Source organism: Hylobates moloch, unplaced genomic scaffold, assembly GCF_009828535.3.
Source record: "Hylobates moloch isolate HMO894 unplaced genomic scaffold, HMol_V3 SCAFFOLD_19, whole genome shotgun sequence".
Lineage (NCBI taxonomy): Eukaryota > Metazoa > Chordata > Mammalia > Primates > Hylobatidae > Hylobates > Hylobates moloch.
The window spans coordinates 78,835,320-78,860,325 of record NW_026652294.1 but is presented as its reverse complement, the minus strand read 5'-3'; the positions used below and the strand labels follow the sequence as shown (position 1 = coordinate 78,860,325).

The window sequence follows — 25,006 nt, the reverse complement described above, 5'->3', positions numbered from 1 at the left end:
TTCACATGGGGGTGGTGAGCTAGAAATGGTTTGATTTGTACAATAGAGAAATGTGACATCCCTCACATCCCAAAAGTCATGGAACAATTCCTGTCTTTTATGATGATAAACCTGGAGTCACCCTCTGGCTTCATTTCCAATACAACTCAGGGCTGGAGACAGGTTCTGATTACATTGCCCTTCAAATCCTCAACATCCGCGCAATGTAACAGAGAGAGCCAAGTACAAGGCCACTTTATAAGAAACCCTGCCCACCAGGATGACAGGGAGGGGGAGTGGGAATTCATCCCAAGCTCCTCTAGCCAAGCCGGAGTCCTGGCAAGGGTCTGCCTCTTCTGGGAGGAAGGTGCCTTCGTTCTCACAAAGAGGCTGTCCACCAGCCCTTTGTCCTGTGCTCACCTATGGTGGGGCGCCTTTTCCTAATCTGCACAGAAGGACCCTAAATGCTATTTTACCCTAAAGGCTAAATGCTGCATGTTTACAGTAGCCCAGGTTCTAGGTAACTAAGATGACTAGCTATTTTAAAACCATTTTGGAAGCCTATAGAGTAGAAATTATCAGTGAAAATGAAGTCAAATACATTTTTGCTAATAAAATTAAATGAAAATACTAAACATTGCAGACATGTTGATCCTTATTATAATACATACAACCCCCATCCTAACTTTAATCCCCTTTTCATGTCATAAACCTACTTGTCTCTCTTGATCCTGAATGGACCTAAAATTAGCCTAAATAGACAATATGATAAATGACTACAGATAAATCTGGATTTAGAGCCCAACCCTGAGAGAATCAATCTATCTTGTCAATTTCAGAAAAATAGCTCTTCTCAAAAGTTCTCTTCTGAGGAGGAAAAAAGCTATTCCAAGACAGAAGTAGATGAAATACTCCCAAAGAGGCTCATCAAAGTGAAACTAAGCTAGCATTTTGGCAATGCAGCGACCTGCCTGACAGAAACCAGATTGGCCAGGGAGGCGTGGCCTCCTTCTCCACCACCCTCCCCATGTTTGCAATTGATTTGGGACTTTAGGAAGTGAAGGCATTTAGATTGCAAATCCAAGATAAGATAGAAGACTCATGAAGCTGACTTTTTTTTTTTTTTTTTTTTGAGACAGAGTCTCATTCTGTCACCCAGGCTGGAGTGCAGTGGCATGATCTTGGCTCACTTCAACCTCTGCCTCCTGGGTTCAAGCAATTCTACTGCCTTAGCCTCCTGAGTAGCTGGGATTACAGGTGCACACCACCACACTCAGCTAATTTTTGTATTTTTAGTGAAGACAGGATTTCTCCATGTGGGCCAGGCCGGCCTTGAACTCCAGACCTCAGGTGATCCACCTGTCGTGGGATTACAGGTGTGAGGTCCTAAAGTGCTGGGATTACAGGTGTGAGCCACTGTGCCAGGCCTGATATTCTTATTCAAATGTGAGCTCTAATTGGCTCCATGCCCTGTGGGGATGAAGAAGGGGAGAGAGCAAGAGCACTGGCCGCTGTCTGTGGGAGCAGCTGAGAGGCTTTAGGCACAATCTCTGAGCCCTTTCACGGTGCTGCTGAATACTACAAATCTACCTGCAAGAGTTGACAGTTTAAATTGTTAGGACTGTTTCCCTGGCCACGGTTTCCCTGTTCCTCTCTTCTTTCTTTCTATCCACCTCTCCCCTCACCTTCTGCCACCAAAATATTGCAAAAGGATGGGGAATTACTAATTGGTTCAGATCCCCATCCCTCCCAAATGTCCCTCTCATGTCTTCACATTTCTCTTCATTGGGTATATCCACACTAGGCTTCCAGGTTTCTTTCACGTGTAACGCACTTACTAGTTCAAAGGGAAATTAGGATCTCCTCTGCCTTTACCAAATCGTTAGCAGAAATAAAACTTCAAGATTGAAACCGAGGTTAAAAAACAAAAGGGCCTTTGCCTCTCCAGTTGGTTTCTCAAAGGACTCTCTCCATTCTCCATTTTCCTCCCTTTCCTCCCTTTGTTCTCCAAAAGACTTCAGAAGCCACGATCAGTGTTCTCAGTCCTCACTGCCATTTTATACAGTTGTGCCTTGGATTCTAAGTTTTGATTCTTTAGTAATTTTGTAATAGCTGGCACTGAATACTCAAAATGTGCCAAGCACTATTCCAAATTCATGTATTGAATTAATCTCTAAATAGTCTATGAGGTAGGTGGTATTATTCTCATTTTACAGATGAGGAAACTGAGGCTCGGACGCATTACGTAACTGGTGCAGTCACATGGCAATCAAGCGGCAAAGCTGAGCTCTGAACCTACTCAGTACTGTGATTTTTAACCTCAAAGCTAGGCTGTATCTCACTACCTAGATTGCCCTTATACTGAGGGAAAAGTTTTCATTTTCTGAAAGTTTATAAATATATTTGTCTTAATGCAAAAAGTTTCCCTGTTTCCAGGCACACTATTTGAAAATTACCTTTTTAAGGATTATGAAATATAACAATCACAGGGAAATGCAAAAAATTTAACATACTCTAATTATATGTAAAACTGATGCTTGTCTTTCTGAAGACAAAGCCTATTTGAGTTCTAAATGAACCCATCAAGTCGTTCTCCCTTGTTAGCATACTGTCAGCACATATAGCCTACGTCAGGGTTTTTTCTTTGGCAATACCTTTTTATGATATTAAAGGACTTCCCTTTGATTCCTATTCACAGAATTTTTATCATGAAGAGATGATACATTTTATCAAATGCTTTTTTTGTGTCAATTTTGTTTTCATTTTTGAATTCAGATGCCCTTATAATACTCTGTATTCTTTCATTCCTCAGCATATAGGTAATTTTTATACGTGTCCCCTGTGGCATGAAAAGAATTTACACGTTGAGTTGATATTGCGTGGTGCAGTATCTATATATGTCTATTAATTCAGGTGTGTTAACTAAGTTGTTTAAATATTCTATGTTCTCACTAATTGTATACTTATTCTAAAAATTACTGAGAGGGGTGCTAAAATACTCAAGGGCAATTGTGGAAATTTTCTTCTTACATTTTCATCTCTCTCTCCCTCTTTTTTTTGTTTTCTTTATAAATTTAAAACTACTGTGTCTTCCTGGGGGATTTAACTCTTTTATCAGTTTGAAGAATCTCTCTTTATCTTTAGCGATGCTTTTGACCTTTAAGTCTATTTTATCTGAAATAATAGAGCTAGTTTTTAGGTTATCATTTGTATATCTTTTTCCACCTTTCAACTTTCAAACTTTCTGTATTTTTATGTATAAAAGATGTATCTTTTATAACGAGCTTATAGTTGTCTTTTTTTTTTTTTTTTTTTGAGACAGGGTCTCGCTCTGTCACTCAAGCTGCAGCGCAGTAGTATGATCATGGCTGACTGCATTGTCAATTTCCCAGGCTTGAGCAATCCTCTCACCTCAGCCTCCCAGTTAGCTAGGACTACAAGTGCACACCATCACACCTGGCTAATTTTATTTATTTGTTTATTTCTCGATCCATTTATTTATTTATTTTTTGTAAAGACAAGGTCTCCTTATGTTGCCCAGGCTGGTCTCAAACTCCTGGGCTTAAGCAATCCTACCACCTTGGCCTCTGAGAGTGCTGGGATTACAGGTATGAACCACCATTACATTGTCTTTTTCCTACAGCAGTTAGTTCACTGATATTTAAAGTAATAACCAATAAATTCAAGTTTAAATCCACCACCTTATGTGCATTTTACTTGACCTAGCTGTTTTTCTTTCTGATTTTTTAAAGTTCCTATGTTTTCCTCTCTTAAGAAGTTATGTAATTTTCTTCTATTTTTTTAATTGGTACCTAGAAACTACAACATGAATCCTTGACCTATCAAAGTCTAATATTTATCTATGCCTTAATTTTCTTCCAATATAGTCAAGGATCTTACCTAAACTACAATTATGCTCATGGTGTTTAGTTATTGTGGTTGTATAATTTAATTCTCCATCATATTAATTAATATACACATTTCAGCACATTATTATTAATGTTTTATACAGCCAATGTTCATTTATACCAACTCCTATTTTTAACATTTCTTTTATTCCTTGCTACATTTTATTCCAAATATCCATCTGGGATAATTTTCCTTTTTCCTGAAGAATATCCTTGAGAATTTCTTTTTGTGTAGATATTCTCTCAGCTTTTGTTTATCTGAAGATGTCTTTATTTTGCTTTCATTTTAGAAGGGAAGTTTCACTAGATTAAGAATTCTAAGCTGTCAGTCTCCTTATTTTTAGTGTTGATATAGAAAAATTAGTTGTCAGTCAAACTATTCTTTGCCTTTGATTTTCTGCAATTTTAGCCTGATGTGTCTAGATGTGAATTTATTTTTATATATCCCGCTTGGCTTTCTAGAACCAGTGGGCTGACCTCCTTGACTGGTTCTGGGAAATCTTCACCTATCATTTTTTCCAGTGTTGCTTATACCCAAGTCTCTCTCTCCTCTTTGACACTCCAACTAAATTATGTTAGCACTCCTCACTGTATCCTTTGTGTCTCTTACCCTCTATTCTGTATTTTTCTGAATATGATCTTTCACCTTCTAAAGGCAGCAATGTTATATTCTTTGTTCTGCAAATCATAAGGACTAAACTGAAAAATCAGATGCATAGTTTCTTCTGAAATATTTTAAGTTCACTGATATTCTTCAGCTGCTGTTAAATCCATTTATGTTCTTAATTTTGGTTATCTTTCTCAGCTCTTTAACTTCAACATCTTGATGTATTTTTATAGTTTTCAGTTATTTGCTGTTGTTTTTACAGTCAGTGCTTTATTTCCATGAACATAGTGAAAATAACTATTTTACAGCGTGTATTGAATAAATTCCAGTATCTATAGGTCTTTTTCTGTGGTATGTTGTTTCTGTTGATTCTGATACATGTTGCTTTGTGTATCCAAGTGCTTTACAATCTTTTATTGTTTGGTGCCCATTTTGTTTGAAAAATTGCTTATAGAAATAACTGGAGACCTAGAATATTGTTAGTTTCCTTCATTTCCTTTCATGAGACTCCTGAGGGAGACAGAAGGTCAGAGCCATGGATTTATAATCCTCTGGAGTACAGTCTGTATACCACCTTTGGAATGGTCTTCTTCAAGTTTACAACCTAGAGCAGGGGTTGTTATGCCAGGATCTCTGCCTTTGATGTGTACTTAACTAACTATGTTTCTTTTGGCCACATGAAAATGCCACACAGGTCTGCCTCTTGGCTGCCTCTAGCAGAGGCAGATTGTAATAGACCAGATCCTCCTCCACCTGGACCTGATACCTGTCACCTTTACCCTGGGCCAGTCATCAAAAGCACCTCTTCTTTAGTACCTCTCCTAGATAGACAAATTCCCCAGGACAGAAAGAGCTTTGGCTCATCTCCCTGAGTGCCAACCCTTTTCCTGTTCTTGTTGCTGTTTTATTAGGTCATCAGTCAACCATGCTTTTAATAAGTTGCTGTAATATATTTCTTTTTTTATTTTATTTTATTTTTTTTGAGACGGAGTCTCGCTCTGTCACCCAGGCTGGAGTGCAGTGGCACAATCTCGGCTCACTGCAAGCTCCGCCTCCCGGGTTCACGCCATTCTCCTGCCTCAGCCTCTCCCAGTAGCTGGGACTACAGGCGTCCGCCACCACGCCCAGCTAATTTTTTGTATTTTTAGTAGAGACGGGGTTTCACCATGGTCTCGATCTCCTGACCTCGTGATCCGCCCGCCTCGGCCTCCCAAAGTGCTGGGATTACAAGCGTGAGCCACCGCGCCCGGCACTTCAATATATTTCTTTCAGCTCTTTTCAGAGGGAAGGTTAGTTTGAACCACCTAGTCCACCACTACTAAAAGTTAGAAGTCCTTCATATGGGATTTGTGTTGTTTTGTAATCATTTTCCTGCCAATATTTAAAAATCAAATTTCATTTGAAAGTCCAGATATCTTGCTGCTTTTAAAATCAGAAAACCTGGCAACCTTGAGTTCACATTAACAATGCAATAATTAAAGACAGCTGAGCATCACCAGAGTGCCCACCACGCTCTATTGTCTTAAACTGGCCCCAATCTAGGACTTAATGCCTGTGTTGGTGGGTGACTGAATTTGCTACCACTGAACAAGCAATAGTGGACTAGAGGCAGTGAAATAATTTTAATATTAATAAGTATACATTTTACCTGGATAGTTACATATCCAGGAATCTGGGGCATTCTAATTTAAATTTTCTTTTTCTGAAATAGAGATTTTTATATTATGAGGGCCTTGAAGACTACTGCAGAGGGCTGGGAGATTTGCATAAGGAGCCCAGCAACCATTTGGGGAGTAAAGGTACTGCAGTCCTCCCCGCCCCCTATTATGCCTGTGCCCTGAGATGCAAACTCTCGGCATGGACTCAACTGCTCATGACTACAACACAGAACTAGGCTAGGCGCAGTGGCTCAGGCCTGTAATCCCAGCACTTTGGTAGGCCGAGGCGGGCGGATCACCTGAAGTCGGGAATTTGAGGCCAGTCTGACCAATATGGAGAAACCTCGTCTCTATTAAAAAAAAAAAAAATACAAAAAATTAGCTGGGCGTGGTGGTGCATGCCTGTAGTCCCAGGTTCTCAGGAAGCTGAGGCAGGAGAATCGTTTGAACCCGGGAGGCAGAGGTTGCAGTGAGCCGAGACCGCGCCATTGCACTCCAGCCTGGGCAACAAGAGCGAAACTCCGTCTCAAAAAACAAAACAAAACAAAACAAAACAAAACAAAACAAAAAAACAGAACTATATAAACACGAAATCCGGTAACTGTCTCCACTCAACCCAGCCCTCCTAGGAGCACACCAGAGCTGGCAGAGCAGCTGTGAGGGGGACGTCACAAAGCAAAGAGGCTGAGACCCCAGGCCCAGTTTGGCAAGGAGAACTCCTGGCTGAGTGGGGCCCTGAGAGTGTATGCTCTTTCCCCTCCCACGCTGAGGGACTGGCAAGGCCCAGGCAGGGACCTTCAGTGGCTACATGGTGGAGGCCCACCCTACTACCTCCTCTCAGGCCCACCCATGGGGAGGTTCACCCCAGGTGGTGATGCTGCTTCTCTGGGAGAAGGGTTCACAGTCTCTCTGTACTTCCCATAACTTCCACCCCACAGCCTACTTGAGGTAACCAGTTACAAGCAGCACAGTGGCATTCTCCAGCTTCCAGGGGGTACAGCCTTCTAAGAAAGGGCTACCCCTTGGGAAAGGATTTAAGGACATAAAAGGGAACAGGAGGACTGAAAGAGACACCATGCTTCCTACTAGTCTGGAATTGTGGGGCTTGAGGACTGTCTCTAGAACATTCTTAGAGGACGGATTGAGGTGTGATAACTATGCCAGATTGAAGATGGGAATGCTGGTCTGCTCCAATTTACTTTTTATAGGTCGGTGAGCGCCCCCATATTTTTTGATGGCACATAATAAGGACCTTAGTTAAGGTCTTGGGCTCTGAGGCCCAAATCCAGGTTCAGATACCAGCGACACTGTTTAGAAACGGTAGATTGTTCAAATTCTCAGGGCCAGAGTTTTCTTATTTGTAAAACATGGATGGATAGCATGACTACCTATAGCACTGGATTGTGGTGAGAATGAGATATAACACACACAAAACACATAGCATTCTTCCTAGCCCCCATGCACGGCAAGCACTTGATATGTGCTGATGAACACTATTATTATTATTACCATTATTATCATCATTGAAGCCAGAAGCCTGATTTGCTATTAATAGAAAACTAGGCTACAGGTGAGTGGACCAGCATACCAGTCCCAATAAGGTGACCTTTGGTAGATAGTCAACAACCCTTCCAGCTTAAGTTTATTTGCCCATAAAATAAAGCTCATGTTATCTTTTTGATAAAAGATAAAATAAAAAGACATTGAGAATGTTGTGGTGTTCCCAGCTCTTGGAGTGAGAAAGCCACTCAAATCAGAGGCAACATCTCTCTGTGTCAGCAAGAGGGTCAGTGACACACCCAGTGGGGGAAAGCTTGCGTGTATTTTTGTTTGTGTGCACCAGGCCCTATATATCCAGCCAGAGAGAATACAATCAGATTGCAGTTGCATAAGGCGATGTTGACAACAGAAGGAACAGACATCACAGCTTTTGGAACACGTTCCTTAAGTGTGTATCAGATTCTAAAGAAGTTAGCAAGGACTTCTACGTTGAGCAAAGTTGAGTGGCAGAGTTGAGTAGCAGAAGCAAACTAGAAGAGAACTTCTGCAATGAGGGCTACCTGAGTCTTATGGGGGAGGCAGTAGTGAGACAGTCATTAACACCAGGCACTAAAAACATGGAAATGAGCCCTGTAAACGAGGAGAGACTCTTCCCCACAATAGAAAGGCTATTAGTGAAATTAATGGATGGCTAATGCACACTTTATGAATGCAATTTTGACAAAGGAACATGTTCTTTTATGGCCTTTGCCTTTAGACTCAGCTGCCATTTCCCCTCACATATTTAAAGTGTTTTAAATAATTGACCTTTTCCTAGTAATTGAAGTGTGATAGACTGTCTACCCACAATTTTAGCAAGGCTTTGTGCCTTGGCAAAATTAAATTAGAACTTTCTTTACTTCATCCACAGTTATTTTGAATCTCTCAGCTCAACTAGTATAATTGTGTGAAGAAAACTGTCTAACACTGCTGAGTTGATATTGAGAAAGGGTTTCTATGGAGATGCAAATTGAAACTGATTTTCTTGTTTCTTTTTTTGTTAATTGACCTGAGAAGCAGGAACAAGTCTTCAAGGATCTTGGCACATTTGTCTGGGTTATTTTCTGCATGCTTTATGATTTTCCTAAATGAGGAAGAAATAGAGGCCAGGCACCCCTATAAATGCATCCTATTTACTTTGGCATTAGAGGGTTTATCTGGTCTGGAGACAATGTCAGTCCTGCTAAGCAGAGGTGGATATAAGGATCCCACATTTCATCCATCACAGGACTTCTCGCCCTTTTTTTCCTCCAGTTTTTTTTTTGGTTGTTGTTTGTTTGTTTGCTTGTTTTTTTGAGATGGAGTCTCACTCTGTCACCAAAGCTGGAGTGCAGTGGTGCAATCTTGGTTCACCACAACCTCCACCACCTCCCAGGTTCAAGCGATTCTCCTGCCTGCCTCAGCCTCCTGAGTAGCTGGGATTACAGGCACCTACCACCATGCCCGGCCAATTTTTATATTTTTAGTAGAGAAGGGGTTTCACCATGTTGGCCAGGCTGGTCTTGAACTCCTGACCTCAGGTGATTCACCCGTCTCAGCCTCCCAAAGTGCGGGGATCGGAGGTGTAAGCCAACACAGCCAGCATCAGTTTTCTTTTTTTAGAGACAGGGCCTCTTTAAGTTGCCCATGCTGGTCTTCAACTCCTAAGCACAAGGGATCCTCCCCACCTCAGCCTCCTGAGTAGATGGCACTTTATAGGCTAACGCCACCACGCCCAGCATTAGGACTTCTCAAACTTTAATGTGCACATGAATCACCTGAGGAGCTTGTTAAAATGCAGAATCTGAGTCAGTAGATCTGGGTTGGGGCCTGAGATTCTGCATTTCTAGGTAGCAACCAGGTGATGTTGATGCTGCTGCTCCAAGAACTATCTTTAGTGCAGCAAGAGTATAAAGCGCTGTTAAAAACAGTGTAAATGTACTTTCTCTTAAACTTTTTATCGAATCTTATCCATTAAAAGGAAAGTGAGTCGTAACGACTGCAAATTCTGAAAAACATGGGCTGATATGAGTCAGAGCCAGCGGCTTGATTCAACAATATAGAAACAGTTACACGGTCAAAGACGGTGTAAAATGTATAACTGGGAAATCTTAGTATATCATCAAAGTATCTCAGCTTTTGTTAAACACCACACTGACTGTCCTGACTGTAATTCCCAAGAATACCATTAAAAGCAAAGAAAGAAAGAACAAAAACAACAGAATTGCTACTTCCTAGGGAAATGGGGTGAGGTTCCTTGGAGACTGGGTTTGAGGATCACTGTTAATGTGACCGAAATGCACTAGAACCTTGTTATCAGCTCCCAGAAGTCCCATTCACAGGGGCATGCAATGTCACAGCACTCTCTGGCTTGGGGTCACTACTGAATGTCATGTATTTGCTTCCCTTTCTTTGTAGGAATTCACCAGGGCTCATATTCATACTTTCCTTTTTTCATCCTATTTATCTCTTAACGTTTTTCCCTTTTCTTCTGACATAGTGCGGCTCTTCTGAAAATCATGTGTAAGCAATTGCTTTAAAAAGAAAAACGAAGAACCCTTCTGACAAGAAACAAAAGACCTGAAAAAGGAATTTGATTTCATGAATACAAACATAATCATTTCCCTTTCATGTTTGGTTGTAATCAAAAGCTATGGAGTTCAATCTCAGAAGCCTAATGCTGGAGATTTCCAGAGAGATTTGATATTTTTTTCCCTAAAACTTCACAATTCATCGATGTATACAAATATACACAAATACAAATGTAATTTTCAAATTTACAGTGTGTATGGTTTAGCCAAACTCATGTTGATACATGCTGTACTGAATGTAATCAGAAATTGTAAATAATGTGTCATATTCAGACACCTATAAAGGCAAGGGTCAACAAATTATAGTCCTTAGGCCAAACCCAGGCCACCACCTGGTTTTGGTGCAGCCATAAAAATGGTTATTATGTTTAATGGTTGGGAAAAAAAAATAAGATTTTGTGACATGTTAAAATTATCTTAAGTCAATTACAGTGCCTATAGTTTTACTGTAATAGAGCTTCGCCAATTCATTTATGTATTACCTGTGGCTGCTTTTGTGAAACAGTGGCAGATGAGAAGTTGTAACACAGACCATATGACTAATGTTATGGGTTGAATTTGTCTTCCATAAGTGCATATGTTTAGGTCCTAATTGCAAGTACCTCAGAATGTGACATTATTTTAAGACAGGGCCTTTACAGAGGTACTTACGTTAAAATGAGATCATTAGGGTGAGCTCTAATCCAATATGACTCATGTCCTTATTACAAGGGGAAATTTGGACCCAGAGACACACAAGAAGGAAGATGATATGAAGAGATACAGGGAAAAGACAGCCATCCACAAGCCAAAAAAAGAGGTATGGAACAGACCAACAGATCCTTCCCTCACAGCCCTCAGAGGGAACCAGCTCTGTCAACACACTCATCTCAGTCTTCTAACCTCCAGAATAAGAAACAAGTTCTTGTTTTGTAAGCCACCCAGTTTGTGGTACTTTGTTATATCAGCCCTAGCAAACTAATACAGCTAGCAAAGCCTAAACTATTTACTCTCTGGGGCTACTCAGAAAAAACTTGACTCCTGCTCCAAGGGACCAGCTTTTCTGTTTAACCCCTTGAAGCCAGACAGCACATGCCTCCTGGCTAGTCAAAGAAACTTCAGGCATCCTTTCTTCAATGAACCTGCCTTTCATCACACACCCACTCCGGTGTTCAAACCCTTTCTGGTAAAAGAGCTTGGAACAATGTCAGGTATAAACCAAAAATACAATTCTAAGCCCCAAACTGACTGAATGGACATCTCCTCCCTGCCCCCAATCATTGGCCAAAAGGATCCTGAAAACTAGTTGAGGCCGTGACAGAAAAAGGGGGTAGCATATGCTTCACTATATCCTCCTCTCTGGAGCTTAGGTGTTCACATTTACAGATTCTAGGACTGACAGAACAGACTCTTTGTAGCAATAAGATACCAAATTCCAACTTGACCCTGATAAAGCATCAGATGACAGATAACAGGCACTGAAGGAAATCAAAGCATTTTACCCCAAAGTATATTTCTTTGACGTAATTTGGAATGGCTCTACAAAGCCATCTTTTGTGGGGGAAATCAGCCTTCTGTAGAGAATCCCCTTCCCTTGCTAGATCTTTTCTGGAGGGTCTGACACCTTTTGAGGTCTAATAAGAAACATTTACCGTCTATTCTCTCTGAAGCCTGCTACTTAGAGGCTTCATCCACATAACAAGAACTTCAGCTTCCACAACTTTCTTTATCTTAACTCAAGCATTCGTTTATACTGACTTTACCTCTTCAGACAAAGCTTAACTTTTTCAACCAATTGCCAATCAGAAAATCTTTGAATCCACCTATGACCTGGAAGCCTCCCCTTCTTTTACACGTCCTGCTTTTCCGGGCCAAGCCAATGTATACGTTACATGTGTTGCTTGTGTCTTTGCCTGTAACTTCTATCTCCCTAAAATGTATAAAACCAAGTGTAACCCAACCACCTTGGGCACATGTTCTCAGGACCTCCTGAGGCTGTGTCACAGGCCATGACCTTTAACCCTGGCAAAATAAACCTCTAAAATGATTGAGACTCATCTTGGTCATTTTCTTTGCTTTACACAGGCATCGTACAAAACTCTTTACATATATGAATTATCTGATTTAATCATTACAACAGTATAAAATAAGAAGTATATCTATCTCAATTTGACTGATAGAGAAATTAAGTTGCCCAAGATCACAAAACTGGAAAATGACAGAACTAGGACTCAAAACAAAAATAACTGATTTCGGCCAGGTGCGGTGGCTCACGCCTGTAATCCCAGCACTTTGGGAGGCTGAGGTGGGCAGATCACAGGAGATCGAGACCATCCTGACTAACACGGTGAAACCCCGTCTCTACTAAAAATACAACAAGGGTGCCATGTCCATTTTGGGGAGGTGAGGCAGAGAACCGGTGAACCAGAGGGAGTTTGTGTGACCGACATTGCCGATCCTGATTTCAAAGCCCAACCTTTGTATCAGAGGCCATCCGGTCTTGATGGTATGTGAAAAAAAAAAAAAAAAAATCTTGTTGGGGTGCTCCCCAACAATTTTACCCACCTGAGAAAGTGACAGTGGTTTTATCTTTTCCTCTGGCTGTTAAGCTGGTGTTTTTATTCTAATGCTTTGACATCTTGGGGCCTGGCTGACTCTGGAAGGTTTTGTTCTTCCCAGGGTTAGCTAATTCTTAGAGAGAGCAAACAACACACCCCGGAGCTTGCCTTTCAGATGCAAACCAAACACTCCCTTTCTCAGCCCCTCACAGGGCTCTCAAACTTGGGCCATCATTTTCTCCGCCCCAATCACCCCAAGGCTAGGTACCAGGCAATTAGGGAGAGTATCTATGCCCCAGAGCCTGCTGAGATTATTCAGACGAGCTAATCCAGTATCTATGCTCCAGAGCCTGCTGAGATTATTCAGACGAGCTAATCCAGTATCTATGCCCCAGAGCCTGCTGAGATTATTCAGACGAGCTAATCCAGTATCTATGCCCCAGAGCCTGCTGAGATTATTCAGACAAGCTAATCCTGAACCTGCTCATCATGCTTTACCTTGCCTTTCCCACAGAACCCCCAAAAAGGCTTCACCCACATTTTCCCTTTGCTCGTTCTGCCTCCTGTCTGACCCCGACGCTTCCCTGTGTGGCCCTGTGTGGCGTGTTGTGCCCCCTCCTCTTGGGAACTGTGAGTAACAAACTATCTCTTCAACGGCAGTCATCTCATCATCTGTTGGCCTCCCCATACCTGAATAATAATGAAGTCTACATTTTAAGCCACTCTCTCAGCCTCATCTACCTTCCATCCCATATCATGACGGTATAGTACCCAGGCCCAACCTGCCAAAGTATGCCTCAAGTGATGATTTGTACCAACAAAAATGCTCAAAAATAAAACCAAAAACACAAACATGACACCAGAATTGTATAAACCTTTAACAGCTTTCCCTCCTGCCCAAGGCCTAAGCATTCTGGCATTGAGATGCTCCTCCCTGGAGTTTGTCAGGCCTGCCGGCATTCCTGGGAGTCAAAAACAAGGGATGGGAAACTCCCTCATCTGCATCTTGAACAGGAGTTCTCATTCTGGGATTAGGGCATCAAACTTAAAATCAGCCAACAGTAGACAGGAGAGCAAAAACAGCCACATTCTCCCCTTGACAGCTCAGATCCTGTATTCCCCATGTGAATGAAGCACGACCGTGTTAGGAAGCCGAGGAAAGCTGCCTCCAGATGCTGGCTAATTGCACACGCTAGTCCAGAGCTTCCTTCTGAAGGCCACAGCCAAGCTCTAGGTTCACTGTCAGTCCCCATTTGCTAAGATACACTCTTATTTATTATACAAGCAAAGCAAATTATTTACTGTACACCAAGGAAGGACACCACTTCAAAGAAAACCTGAATCACCACCAGTTCATGAGACCTGGGAAGCTTTCTCCTGAAAGGCATGGAAATATGGTTGTGTTGTGCATCTGGGCTGGAACAAAAAGGCTGCTGGGAAAGGCAGATTGTGCTGGACACAGCCTGTCAAACCCATTCATCTGGCAAGAGAAGTGATGACCAGTGACCTCTGGATTTGTGTGACCACTGCAAATTCATTCATGCTCCTTTTTCAGGCTGAGTAAACAAGATCCAGCAAGACTCGGTGATTTGCGGATATAAACATCACTGGGTTAACCAATAGCTGGTTAAGCATGTGCTTTAGACATGGTAAAATTGGCACCAAAACAAAAGATACTTTGGTAAGAAGTTGATATTTAATATTTTAGAAATTAGATTAGCATTATAAAGAAAAAAATCAAAACGTTTCTAGGTTTCCTTGTATTTATTTTTAAAGCTAATTTTGTTTTTTATCTTAAATGACATATAAGAAAGTAGAGAGGAGAAATAGAATTTTTTTTAGGGTCCAGGCTTTCTAAACTGTAATCCAAACTTGACCCAAAGCCAGGATCGAGACATGCCTTTTGGCTCTTCAGTGTTCTGTTCTTAAGACCACTGCTTCTTGGGATAAGCCGGCAACGCCAGTATTCTGGCAAGATTTGGAATTAAGGGCCTCTTTTGTATATATTGCCACGAAGAGAGATTTGAGATGAGCTCTGTCTGTGGGATTAACGTGAGTGGTTCACGGTGGCAGTCCATAGTTTCCCACAAGCCCTAGACCATGTGTAGTGTGCATACACAGGGCTTCGCACGCTCAGTACCTTGAAAGGAGATGTGATCACAATGTTTGGCCAAGAAAAAGGCTTATGGTCATCAAAACTGTAAAAAGCCCTGGTCTATGATAGACACTATGCCCTGAGGGAATCTCCCAGATTCCCAACCAAGGGAGGGAGTTTTTCACATGCCATCAGATGACCAACCCTCCTAGGAGTGTTCTCAGCTCCAGGGAAACAATATGCAGTAACGGCAGAGTATGAGTCCAGATTTCAACATCTAAAGGAGAAAGAAAAGGACTGTTTGCCCCGGTGTTTTGTCTGCCTTTCCAGAAAGTACTCATCTAGGCAGAAACAGAAAAAAACCCTATACATCTTTGCGTCTTTCCAAGTTTAATTCCGCTCCAAGAGCCAGTTATGAAAACACTGCCATACTAAATTCCTTTCTACACCACTAGAGGGAAATCTAACCCACCTGACCAGAACTTGTTTCTTCTTTCTTTAAAAAAAAAAAAAAAATTATAATTACAGAACTAAAATTTTAAGGCTGACACGTACTTTGAGACATTATCCTGCTCAATACTTTCTACTCTTGCCCCTGTTTTAAAATTATTTGAATATATGTAGGCAAAGAGACTTAGAAAAGCACAAACCAGCCATCCTAATTGGGCAGGAGGCTTGACACAGTTGAGAAATTGTTCTAACAGTCAACCTGAATCCCTTCCAGTTCAGCTTGAGTTTATTTCCTCAAATTACATATTCATTAGTTATGGAGAACAGCTGGTCATCTTTCCCGCCTCACATTATTCCTTAAATTCCTGAAGACCTCCAAGTCACGCCTCTCGTCTAAGCGGAATGAGCCAGCTCCTTAACTTGGTCATAGAGTTTAGAGCCCAACTCTTCACCAAGTGTTTCTCTTCTAAACTCTCTCTTCAACACTTTGCCCTCCCCCAAAGTTCCAAAGTGCAGCAACACCGACCAAATTCTGAGGAGAAAAATAAAATGAGGTATTTCCTCATGTTTTCCCTCATATATACGCTATTAATATATCCTTGCTGAGGTTTTCTTTTTAAATAACAACATGTTTTTATTCACTTTTAAAGCTGAATTTTCTTTTTTTTTTTTTTTTTTTTTGGAGAAGGAGTCTCGCTCTGTTGCCCAGGCTGGAGTGCAGTGACGTGGTCTCGGCTCACTGCAACCTCCACCTCCTGGGTTCATGCCATTCTCCTGCCTCAGCCTCCCTTAGTAGCTGGAACTACAGGCGCCCGCCACCACACCCAGCTAATTTTTTGTATTTTTACTAGAGACGGAGTTTCACCATGTTAGCCAGGATGGTCTCGATCTCGTGACCTTGTGATCCGCCTGCCTCGGCCTCCCAAAGTGCTGGGATTACAGGCGTGAGCCACTGTCCCTGGCCCTTTGTTTTCATTTTTAACTACATATGGGAAAGTAAGGAGAGGAAATATAATTTTTTTCAGGGTTTGGAGGGCTATAAACTGTAATCCAAACTTGACCCCAAACCAGGACCGACGCACAACTTTTAGCTCTTTGAATCATATATACCTAGTATGATCCCAAAATCATGCTCTCATACACACATGCATGTACACACATATACGTATACAAAAATCTTTATCTTGTCATGAAGGTGAATGGCAAAGTGAATGTGGATTTGCATCACTTCTGAACTTCATTCTGTTTCTCTTTCACATCATATGTATTATATCCATTTCTACTTTATTCTCCAAGTTTCTGACTACTCACTCTAGATCCTTTATGAACTAGGGAAGATATCCAATACGTATTTAGAACATTATTATTTTCATAATGTTTCTAAATCCTATTCATTGCTAATTCAAAATTAGTACAGAAAACTGGTTGTTCTTAAGACACTATTCACTTTTGTAACTGTTGTTAAAGGAAAAACCTTAAGTTAAGAGTTTAACTGAGCAAAGGACGATTCTTGAATCAGGCAGCCTTCAGAACCAGATAGGTTCAGAGCAACTCGGAGCTGCCACGAGGTCAGATAACATTTATGAACAGAAAAAGAAAAGTGAAGTACAGAAAGCAGAAGTGAGGTCCAGAAACAGCTGGATTGGTTACAGCTCAGTTTTTGCCTTATTTGAACACATTTTGAAAAAGTGGCTGCCTGTAATTGGCTGAAACTCAGCCACAGTGATTTGCTGGGACTCAGCTACTTGTCACAAGAGTAGGTTACAGTCTGTTTACACATCCAGTTAGGTCATAGTTCACTATGTATGGAAAAACTTTTAGGCCAAACTTAAATTATGTAAGGAGGCAGCTTTAGGCTAAACTTCTTTTAACACTGTGGAATAACAAATACATTTGGTGTTTGTCCTCAGTTTCTGGCACAGAACTCCTAAAACCTTTGGAACTTCCTGAATGATAGCAGTCTTTGTTATTATTTCAGCCACAGCAGACTTTATGCTACTAAGTGACTCTTGGTGGGCCCTAACACAGTTTCAGGTGGAGGGCTGGCTGCCAGAGGAACCAAACAGATGGTCAGAGGGTTGGAACGTTCAGCCCCAGCCCGTGACCTATAGGGAGGGGAGCAGGGCTGGAGACCAAATCTAACCACCAAGGGCCAGTGATTTAACCCACCATAATTACCTAGTGAAAACTCCATAAGAACCCTTCAACAACAGGGTTTGAAGAGCTTCCAGGCTGGTGAACACATCAAGGTGCTGGAGGCTGTCTTACCCAGAAAGGGCATGGAAGCTCCACACCTGACCTTCTCCACACCTGACCCTATGCATTTCTTCCATTTGGCTGGTCCTGGGTTCTAGCCTTTATAATAAACCGGTAATGCTAAGCGAAGCACTTTCCTGAGGTCAGTGAGTCATTCTAGTGAATTATTAAATCTGAAGGGGGGTTGTAGAAAACGCTAAATTTGTAGTTGGCAAGGCAAAAATGTGGGTAGCCTGTGCGCCCCATTTGCAGCTGGCATTCCTAGTAGAAGCAATCTTGTGAGACTGAGCCCTTAACTTGTGGGGTCTGGGCTAAATCCAGATAATGTCAGAACTGACTTGAATAGAATTGTTGCACCCAGTTGGTGTCAGAGAATCATAGAATTGATTGATCTGAGGAAAAAACCTCTCAATAACACTGAACTGAGGATCCAGAGGTAGCCCTGGACTCAAGCACAAATAAGAAGAAATTCTCTTCTGGGCCTTCAACGTTAACATGGACAATGTGGATTTTGTTATAAGAAAGACTTAGTTTGAACCTCCAATCCAGAAACTACCCACTCCATGAATCTGAATTGCTCCCTGACTCAGTTTCCTTTCCTGCAAAAGCAGGATAATTCTGCCATGGGGCCATTGGAATGATGAATAAGATAAAGGATGTATTTAGAATGGAGGCTGCGTATTGCAGGGACCTTAAAAATGGCATTTATTTTATTCAAAACCTCAGTCATAGGAGGAAACCCGATGATAGCACCAACATTCATCCTGAGTACAGAATATTTCAGCTTCCTGTGTGATATAATAGGGCTGAGAGATTCCAAAGTAATTAATGGTCAATATTGCAATAATTTGGCAAAACTGCGTTGGGCATTTACCATGTACCAGGTGCACTGGGGATACAGGAAACTAATCTGACAGTCTCAGCCTCCTGGTGCTTCCATTCTACTGGGTGGAGACAGACAATAAAATAAAATATATATATAATATTATATATTATTATTATTATATATAATATAGTAATACAATTAATATATTATATATTATATTGTGTATATATATATACATCTGATGAGGATAAAAGCCATGGAGAAAGCAAAGCAGGGTAGGGAGGTAAGAAGTACCTGCATGTGAGGGCTATTTTATATCAGGTGGCCGGGGACACCTTTACTGAGAAGTACGGAGACAAGCCACGCAGACGTTGGAAGGAAAAGCATTTCAGGCACCGGGAACAGCCATCGTAAATAACACGAGGCCGAGCGTTCTCGTCATGTTCACCCAACAGCGGTTGGAGTAGAGAAAGAAGCAGGAAAAGAGATAGGAAATGAGGTCAGAGGGAAAAGGGGGCCATTTCCAGTATGTCATTCAAGATCATGGTAAGGGTTTGGGCTCTTCTCTGAATAACGTGGAGGGGAGGATTTTAGCAGAGCTCTGAGGTGGTCTAATCATGTTTTAGGAACTGCCATTTACTGAGATGGAGAAGAATGAAAGAAGCAGGATGCTGGAGTTTGTTTTGGAGGAGTGCACAGGAGGCTGGCGGGAATTCAGTGTTGCACACGTCAAGTTGGTGATGTCTATAAGACATTCAGGTGGAATCCAATAAGCAACAGAAATAGAAGTCCAGAAGACAGAGATCGATGTGTGAAAAGGTATTAAAAACAGGTGCTGCTCATTCTACAGATTTAAAGAATTCAAGGTCCTGCTGCTGGCACTTCACAGTTCACCCAGCTCTTTCCTATTCAGCGGGTGGCTCCTGGACCAGCAGCACAGTATCGCCTTGGAGCTTGTTAGAAAGGCAAAATCTCTGGCCCTCCTCATACCTGAGTCAGAATCCACATTTTAACACATTCCCAAGGTGACTGGCCAGTAATTAGTTTGAGACGCACTTGTCTAATTAATATCATCCGGGAAATTTTTTAAAAAACGACAGGTCCCACCTCAAAACAATTAAAGTAGAATCTCTAGGACTGGGGCCGAAGCATGGGTACTTTCACCAAGCTGCCTGAGTGGTTCTGACGTGCAGCCTGCCTGGGCTGAGAACCTCTGAGCTGACTCTTCTCATTTCTGTATGTTCCCTCTTTCCTTCCAGGTTTCATTGCTAGTTTTCTTAGAAAGCCATCTCCAAAGAGATACGCGGTTCTAAGAGAGGATGCAGGCTGGTAGCTAGGGTAATCATGTCTCCTGGTTTATTGGGGACAACGTAAACATAACTACAGTTATTACCTTTCGCTCACAGAAGTACAGATCCTCAACTTTTGCTGGTTCGACTTAATGATTTTTCAACCTTATGATGGTGTGAAAGCGATACACATTCAGTAGAAACCATACTGCGAGTCCCCATACACCGACTTTTTCACTTTCAGTACAGTATTCAATCCATTTCATGACATATTCAACACTTTATTATAAAATGGGGTTTGTGTTAGATGATCTTCCCCAGCCATAGGTTAATGTAAGTATTCTGAGTTTGTTCAAGGTAGGCTAAGCTAAGCTATGATGTTCCGCAGGCTAGGTGTATTCAATGCATTTTCAACTTATGATGGGTTTACTGGGGTGTAACCCTGTTGTAAACCTAGGAGCATCTTTATTCTGGTTTAGATGACAAATCCTGTGTTCTCCCTATGTAAAACAAAATGGCTCTGTACTTTGTTTCTGGATTACAAAGTCTTATTAAGAACAAGTAGAACAAAATGACAGATGACCTTTGGTTTGACAGGTGAATAAATATGAGGGACCTGGTGCTTAGGTATTAGTCGTTAAAGGCTTCTAGGTACAGCTTATCAAAAATACATACTTAAAGCTGGATGTGGTGGTTCACACCTGTAATCCCAGCACTTTGGGAGGCCGAGGTGGGTGGATCACTTGAGGTCAGGAATTTGAGACCAGCCTGGCGAACATGGTGAAACCCTGTCCTTACTAAAAATACAAAATCAGCCAGGGATGGTGGCAGTCACCTGTAATCCCCACTACCTGGGGGGCTGAGGCAGGAGAATCCCTTGAATCCAAGAAGTGGAGGTTACAGTGAGCTGAGATCATGCCACTGCACTCCAACCTGGGCCACAGAGTGAGACTCTGTCTCAGAAAAAAACAAAAACAAACAAATACTTAAATTCCTCAATTTTCAGGAAGACTGGCGGAAAATCAGGCCCCTCCTAAGGAATGGGGTGAGATCGGGTGTGACTGTATTTTGCCCGGAAAGTACTAAAGCCAAGGGTTGATTAGCCACAGGCTGATTATCAGTCTGCGATTTTCCCAGCCCTTCACAAAACTTCTCCTTCCTTTTCCTTTTGGATCTTCCATTGTTCCTTAACTACTCCACCCACAGGCTGAAAGGGACAAGGGAAGAAGGTCAAGGAGAAGCTAATTTAGCAGCCCTGCTAATAAATTGGATGAGAAAGAAAATGGAAACAATTGTACTGTTTCTGGTTACCTGTGATTTTAAACCCTTTTGGCTCATTCCTTTTTCCAAATGATTACCAGGTGGTTTGAGGGCTCACTGAAGGCCTACTGATTGCTGGTAAAATTAAAATAAACTTGTATTTTAAAAAACTAGGTAGTCTTCCAGCAACAGGCCTTTGGAAGCTTTCCTTCCTGATTTACCAACGACACAGAGTGGGATCAGGGCAAGCACCTGCCCATCTCATCAGGGCCCTCCCCGGCCCGTCCTCTCCTTACCACCAATTTGTAGGCATATATGGATATAATTTTTTAAAAATATTTTTGATGTAGATAGGAAATTATTTGATATTAACTGAAATAGCATAATCACTGTTCTACAAAAGGATGCAAATGGAAAATCTACATGTGAGAGTATGGTCTAAATGCATATAGATTATATCACAAGTTTTCCTAATTGCATCACTAAGATTGTTATGGGTATGTCTGCAAGGCAATCAGTGTAAATGTTTAAAACATGCTCTGTTCACATGTGTTCAAAATGTCTGGAAAAGAAACTATCCATGGGCAAAGTAAAATAGCCAGATACTAATAAGCCAGTTGAAGGGAACTCTCTGTTCTCTTGCAAAATAATTTAAGTGTAGATGGCTATTCGGTTAGAGTGGGTAAAACATTAAAAACTACCTGTTGACTTGGAACAAGATTAGCAATGGAATCTCTGCAGATTAGAGAAGGTGGAAGGGGTTCTTTTGGTAGCTGAGAAAGCAACACGAGCAGGTCTTTCCAGTCAGGCCCTGATAAGGAATAACACTAGCAGCTTCAGGAGTACATCTTACTTTGATCTCTGTTCACAGTTAATCAAAGGCTTTTTGGAAGGCAGAAGCAGGTGGTCCTGGAAAGCAACCCTGTAAGGAGCCCCCAAATGCTCCAACTTAAAGGCTTAGGTAGAGCTCAGCAGCAATTAAGACAGCTTGGCCTGCTGAGACAATCTTCTTGCTTTCCCCTAGGTGGTTAGATTTCTTTTAAAATCTTACTCTATGTTATATCCTGACTCAAACGTATTATGCAATAGGGCTTAAGTTGGTGAGTCAATGATGTACGGTATTTTAACAAGGAGTTCTATTTTAATGTAAAACTTTTAGCTAGATCATGTGCGACATACTCAGGGGCCCATCGAGACAGGTCTAGGAAAACTCTTGCTTCTGAGGAGAAGGGAGGGGAAATCAGCAATTCCAACAGCAACGTCAGTGAAGGGATTCGCCAGCCCTTCGAAGTGGCAAATTATTTCCACCAACAGGACGAGAAACGTGCAGTCATGGGGACCGAAACCAGCATGACTTACGTTTCCTTCACTCACACGAGCTTGTAAGAGTGGGCCGATGGAGGCTTTCAGCTTCAAAGGAAGCCTCGGGAAAAGAAGAAAAAAAAAAAGCACTGCTTTTGTGGACTGCCTCAGGGAGAGACTCGTGTGTGTATAGGATTGTTGTGACACTTGTCTAAGGGCCTAGTCTCAGTCCAGTGTGGAAGGTAAATAAAAATAGGCAAATATCACAGCCACTTACCCTGTGCAAATAGGGAAAAGAATGTTGAGGAAAAAATAGCCCGGAGTCAGAGTGAGTCAGTGTTGGTGAGGCCAGGAATATCATTCCTCACTCTGTACGTAGCTCTGGACTTTTAGGTCCCTGCTTTAATCTCCCTCCCCAGCATGAGATGTAGAATAGCGTTTTATTCGGAAAGACAGGGTAAGCCTCAAATTCTTGCATGATTTGGTACTATCTTGGGCGAAATGTACTCACTAACCAATTATTGTGGTAGAGTGTGGCCCATCCCCTGCATGGAAAGGCTGTGATCCTGAGACAAAGAGCCAAGGGCTTCATGCTGGCCACGTGCTTTGCCCACTCATGCTCCTGGTAACCCTGAGAACAGCTCTCAGCCTCCTCTAGCCTCTCCTGTCCCATCTAAGATGATTTTACCCCAGACAGATCTCCTGGCTGTAGGGTCAGGTGTAAGGATCTGTAGCACCCATTATTGCCAAGTTCTTTGAGACTCTCCGAAGAAAGAGACCGTGAAAAAAAAACAACAGCAACAAACAAACAAAAAACAAAACAAAGCAAAAAAACCACTAAACTACTGACAAAGAAAGAAAACCCTGCCAGGTATCTTACTCCATCAGGGCAAATTATAGCTAGAAATTCTGAGCACCTCTAAAATGAGTAGCAGTGACTATTTCTCTGTCTCTCCACTTTTCCACAAAGGAAGTATGGCAGGTAGAACCAATGTTTTCATCTCAAAAAATCATCTCACCAAGGACCTTGCTTCAAAGCCCAGATTGAAGACACCAAGAAGACAGGAGCAGCCAGCTGTATAGCTTGAAGTACCCAACATTAAAGTGGGTCATTTCTGGTATTAATTAATGTTGCCTGGAGCTTTAATGAATGTGGGAGTGGAGAGGCTTATGGTTGTGTTATTTATGATTTTTCTGGTTTCTTAATTAGCCTTACTGTTGAAAACATGAGGAGACTTTGCCAAACACAGTCTGGCTTAGCCTTGTCAATGTCCTTCCTTAATTAAAAGGCCACCTATATCCTCTCCTCTCAGAGTGGACAGTGTAGCAATCTCAGAGACAAATCCCGTCTGTACTGGCACCGCAAGATCATGGTCCAAACGTCTGGAGATTCCAAATTTACTTGAGCACAGATAGTCAAGGCACTGAGAGTTTCACCAGTTTGACTCTAACGCTAAATTTCCTTGTCTACAAAAGGTGCCTTTTCTTTACCCCAATTAACAAACCACTGAACAGTCAAGAAAGGACAGTTGTTTGGGAAACGCTGGTCTAAACGGACCTTGTCTATAAAAGGTACCTTTTCTGTACCCCAATTAACAAACAACTGAACAGTCAAGAGAAGACAGTTGTGTAGGAAATGCTGGTCTAAACGGATTACAAATAGATGTGAGAGAACAACTTTTCTGTTTCAAACACTGTAATGCATGAATTAAACTTGCTTGGAATTGCACTGAGCTTGTCCTCCAGTTGAAATGATCATGTACCTTTCCAGGAGGTAAACTAGCCCCACTAAAGGCCCACGGAGCTCTCTAAATTTGCCAGGAGCTGTGAGACACACTGCTGGGAGCACAGCTGTTTCTGTACCTGTGGCTCCTGGTCATGGCCTCTGGGGTCCCTCTCGTAGCTCTCTGCGTACAGTCTGAGGGTGGCCCGCACACCACTGGAGGAACTGAGCCGGAAGATGAGCCGTGACGCATCCGTGAAAATGATCCTCAGGCCCTGAGACCGAGAACATCCAGAATGGAGCAGTGAGCAAATGAATACACAAGTAATAATCATTAATACCTGCCATAGAAATCAGCATGTTTTTATACCTCAACACAATCAGAATCAAGACCATTTATATATTGGCTCTGGATACAGGGCATGTGATGAATGTGATGAACCTACTTAGAGTTACCCATTCGTCTCTTTATTCTATTTCCGTTGCTTTGTGGTTAGTGTCGGGAAAGAGTTAGGAGCAAAGCTGTGAACAGATACTCGAGTTCTCTTGGGCTGGTGATGTGGGAATCAGAAAGAAGTGGAAGTCACAAGGATGAAATCATATTCAATAAATACTCCTAGGGCCAAAGTTTGTCCCTTGTAAATCTGTGGATGCAATGGAAGTAGGCAATTTGTCTATTACAGTAAGACGGATTGCCCATGTTAAGGTTACCCTGACATGAGGTTAGGCTGCAGCCTCCTCTGCTGGCAAGGGAACCCTCCAGTGAAGTGCCCAGGGCTGGAGCCTCAGCTAGGCTCGGGGGGTTGCCAAGTACACTGCCATCCTCTTGGCTCTGTCCTTTCTGCTGTCAATTGAGAAAAATGACAAGTCTCAATTATCTTAGGAGATTTATTTGCCAAAGTTAAAGACACACTTGGGAGAAAGGTCTATGCCTTTCTCCAAAGATGATTCTGAAGGCTCTGAATGTAAAGGGGAAAGGGCAGGATATTGAGAAGTACACAATTTTC

At 41.9% G+C, this 25,006-nt stretch overlaps 1 protein-coding gene across 1 annotated transcript in view; it reads right to left on the bottom strand.

Annotated features, from left to right (window-relative positions):
• Window positions 1–25,006, bottom strand: part of PGM5 (phosphoglucomutase 5) — a 163,149-nt gene that overhangs the window by 10,485 nt on the left and 127,658 nt on the right. Inside the window, exon 10 of the mRNA XM_058431160.1 lies at window positions 24,140–24,274. Within this exon, the coding sequence (XP_058287143.1) occupies window positions 24,140–24,274 (135 nt within the window). The remainder of the gene's footprint in view (window positions 1–24,139; window positions 24,275–25,006) is intronic.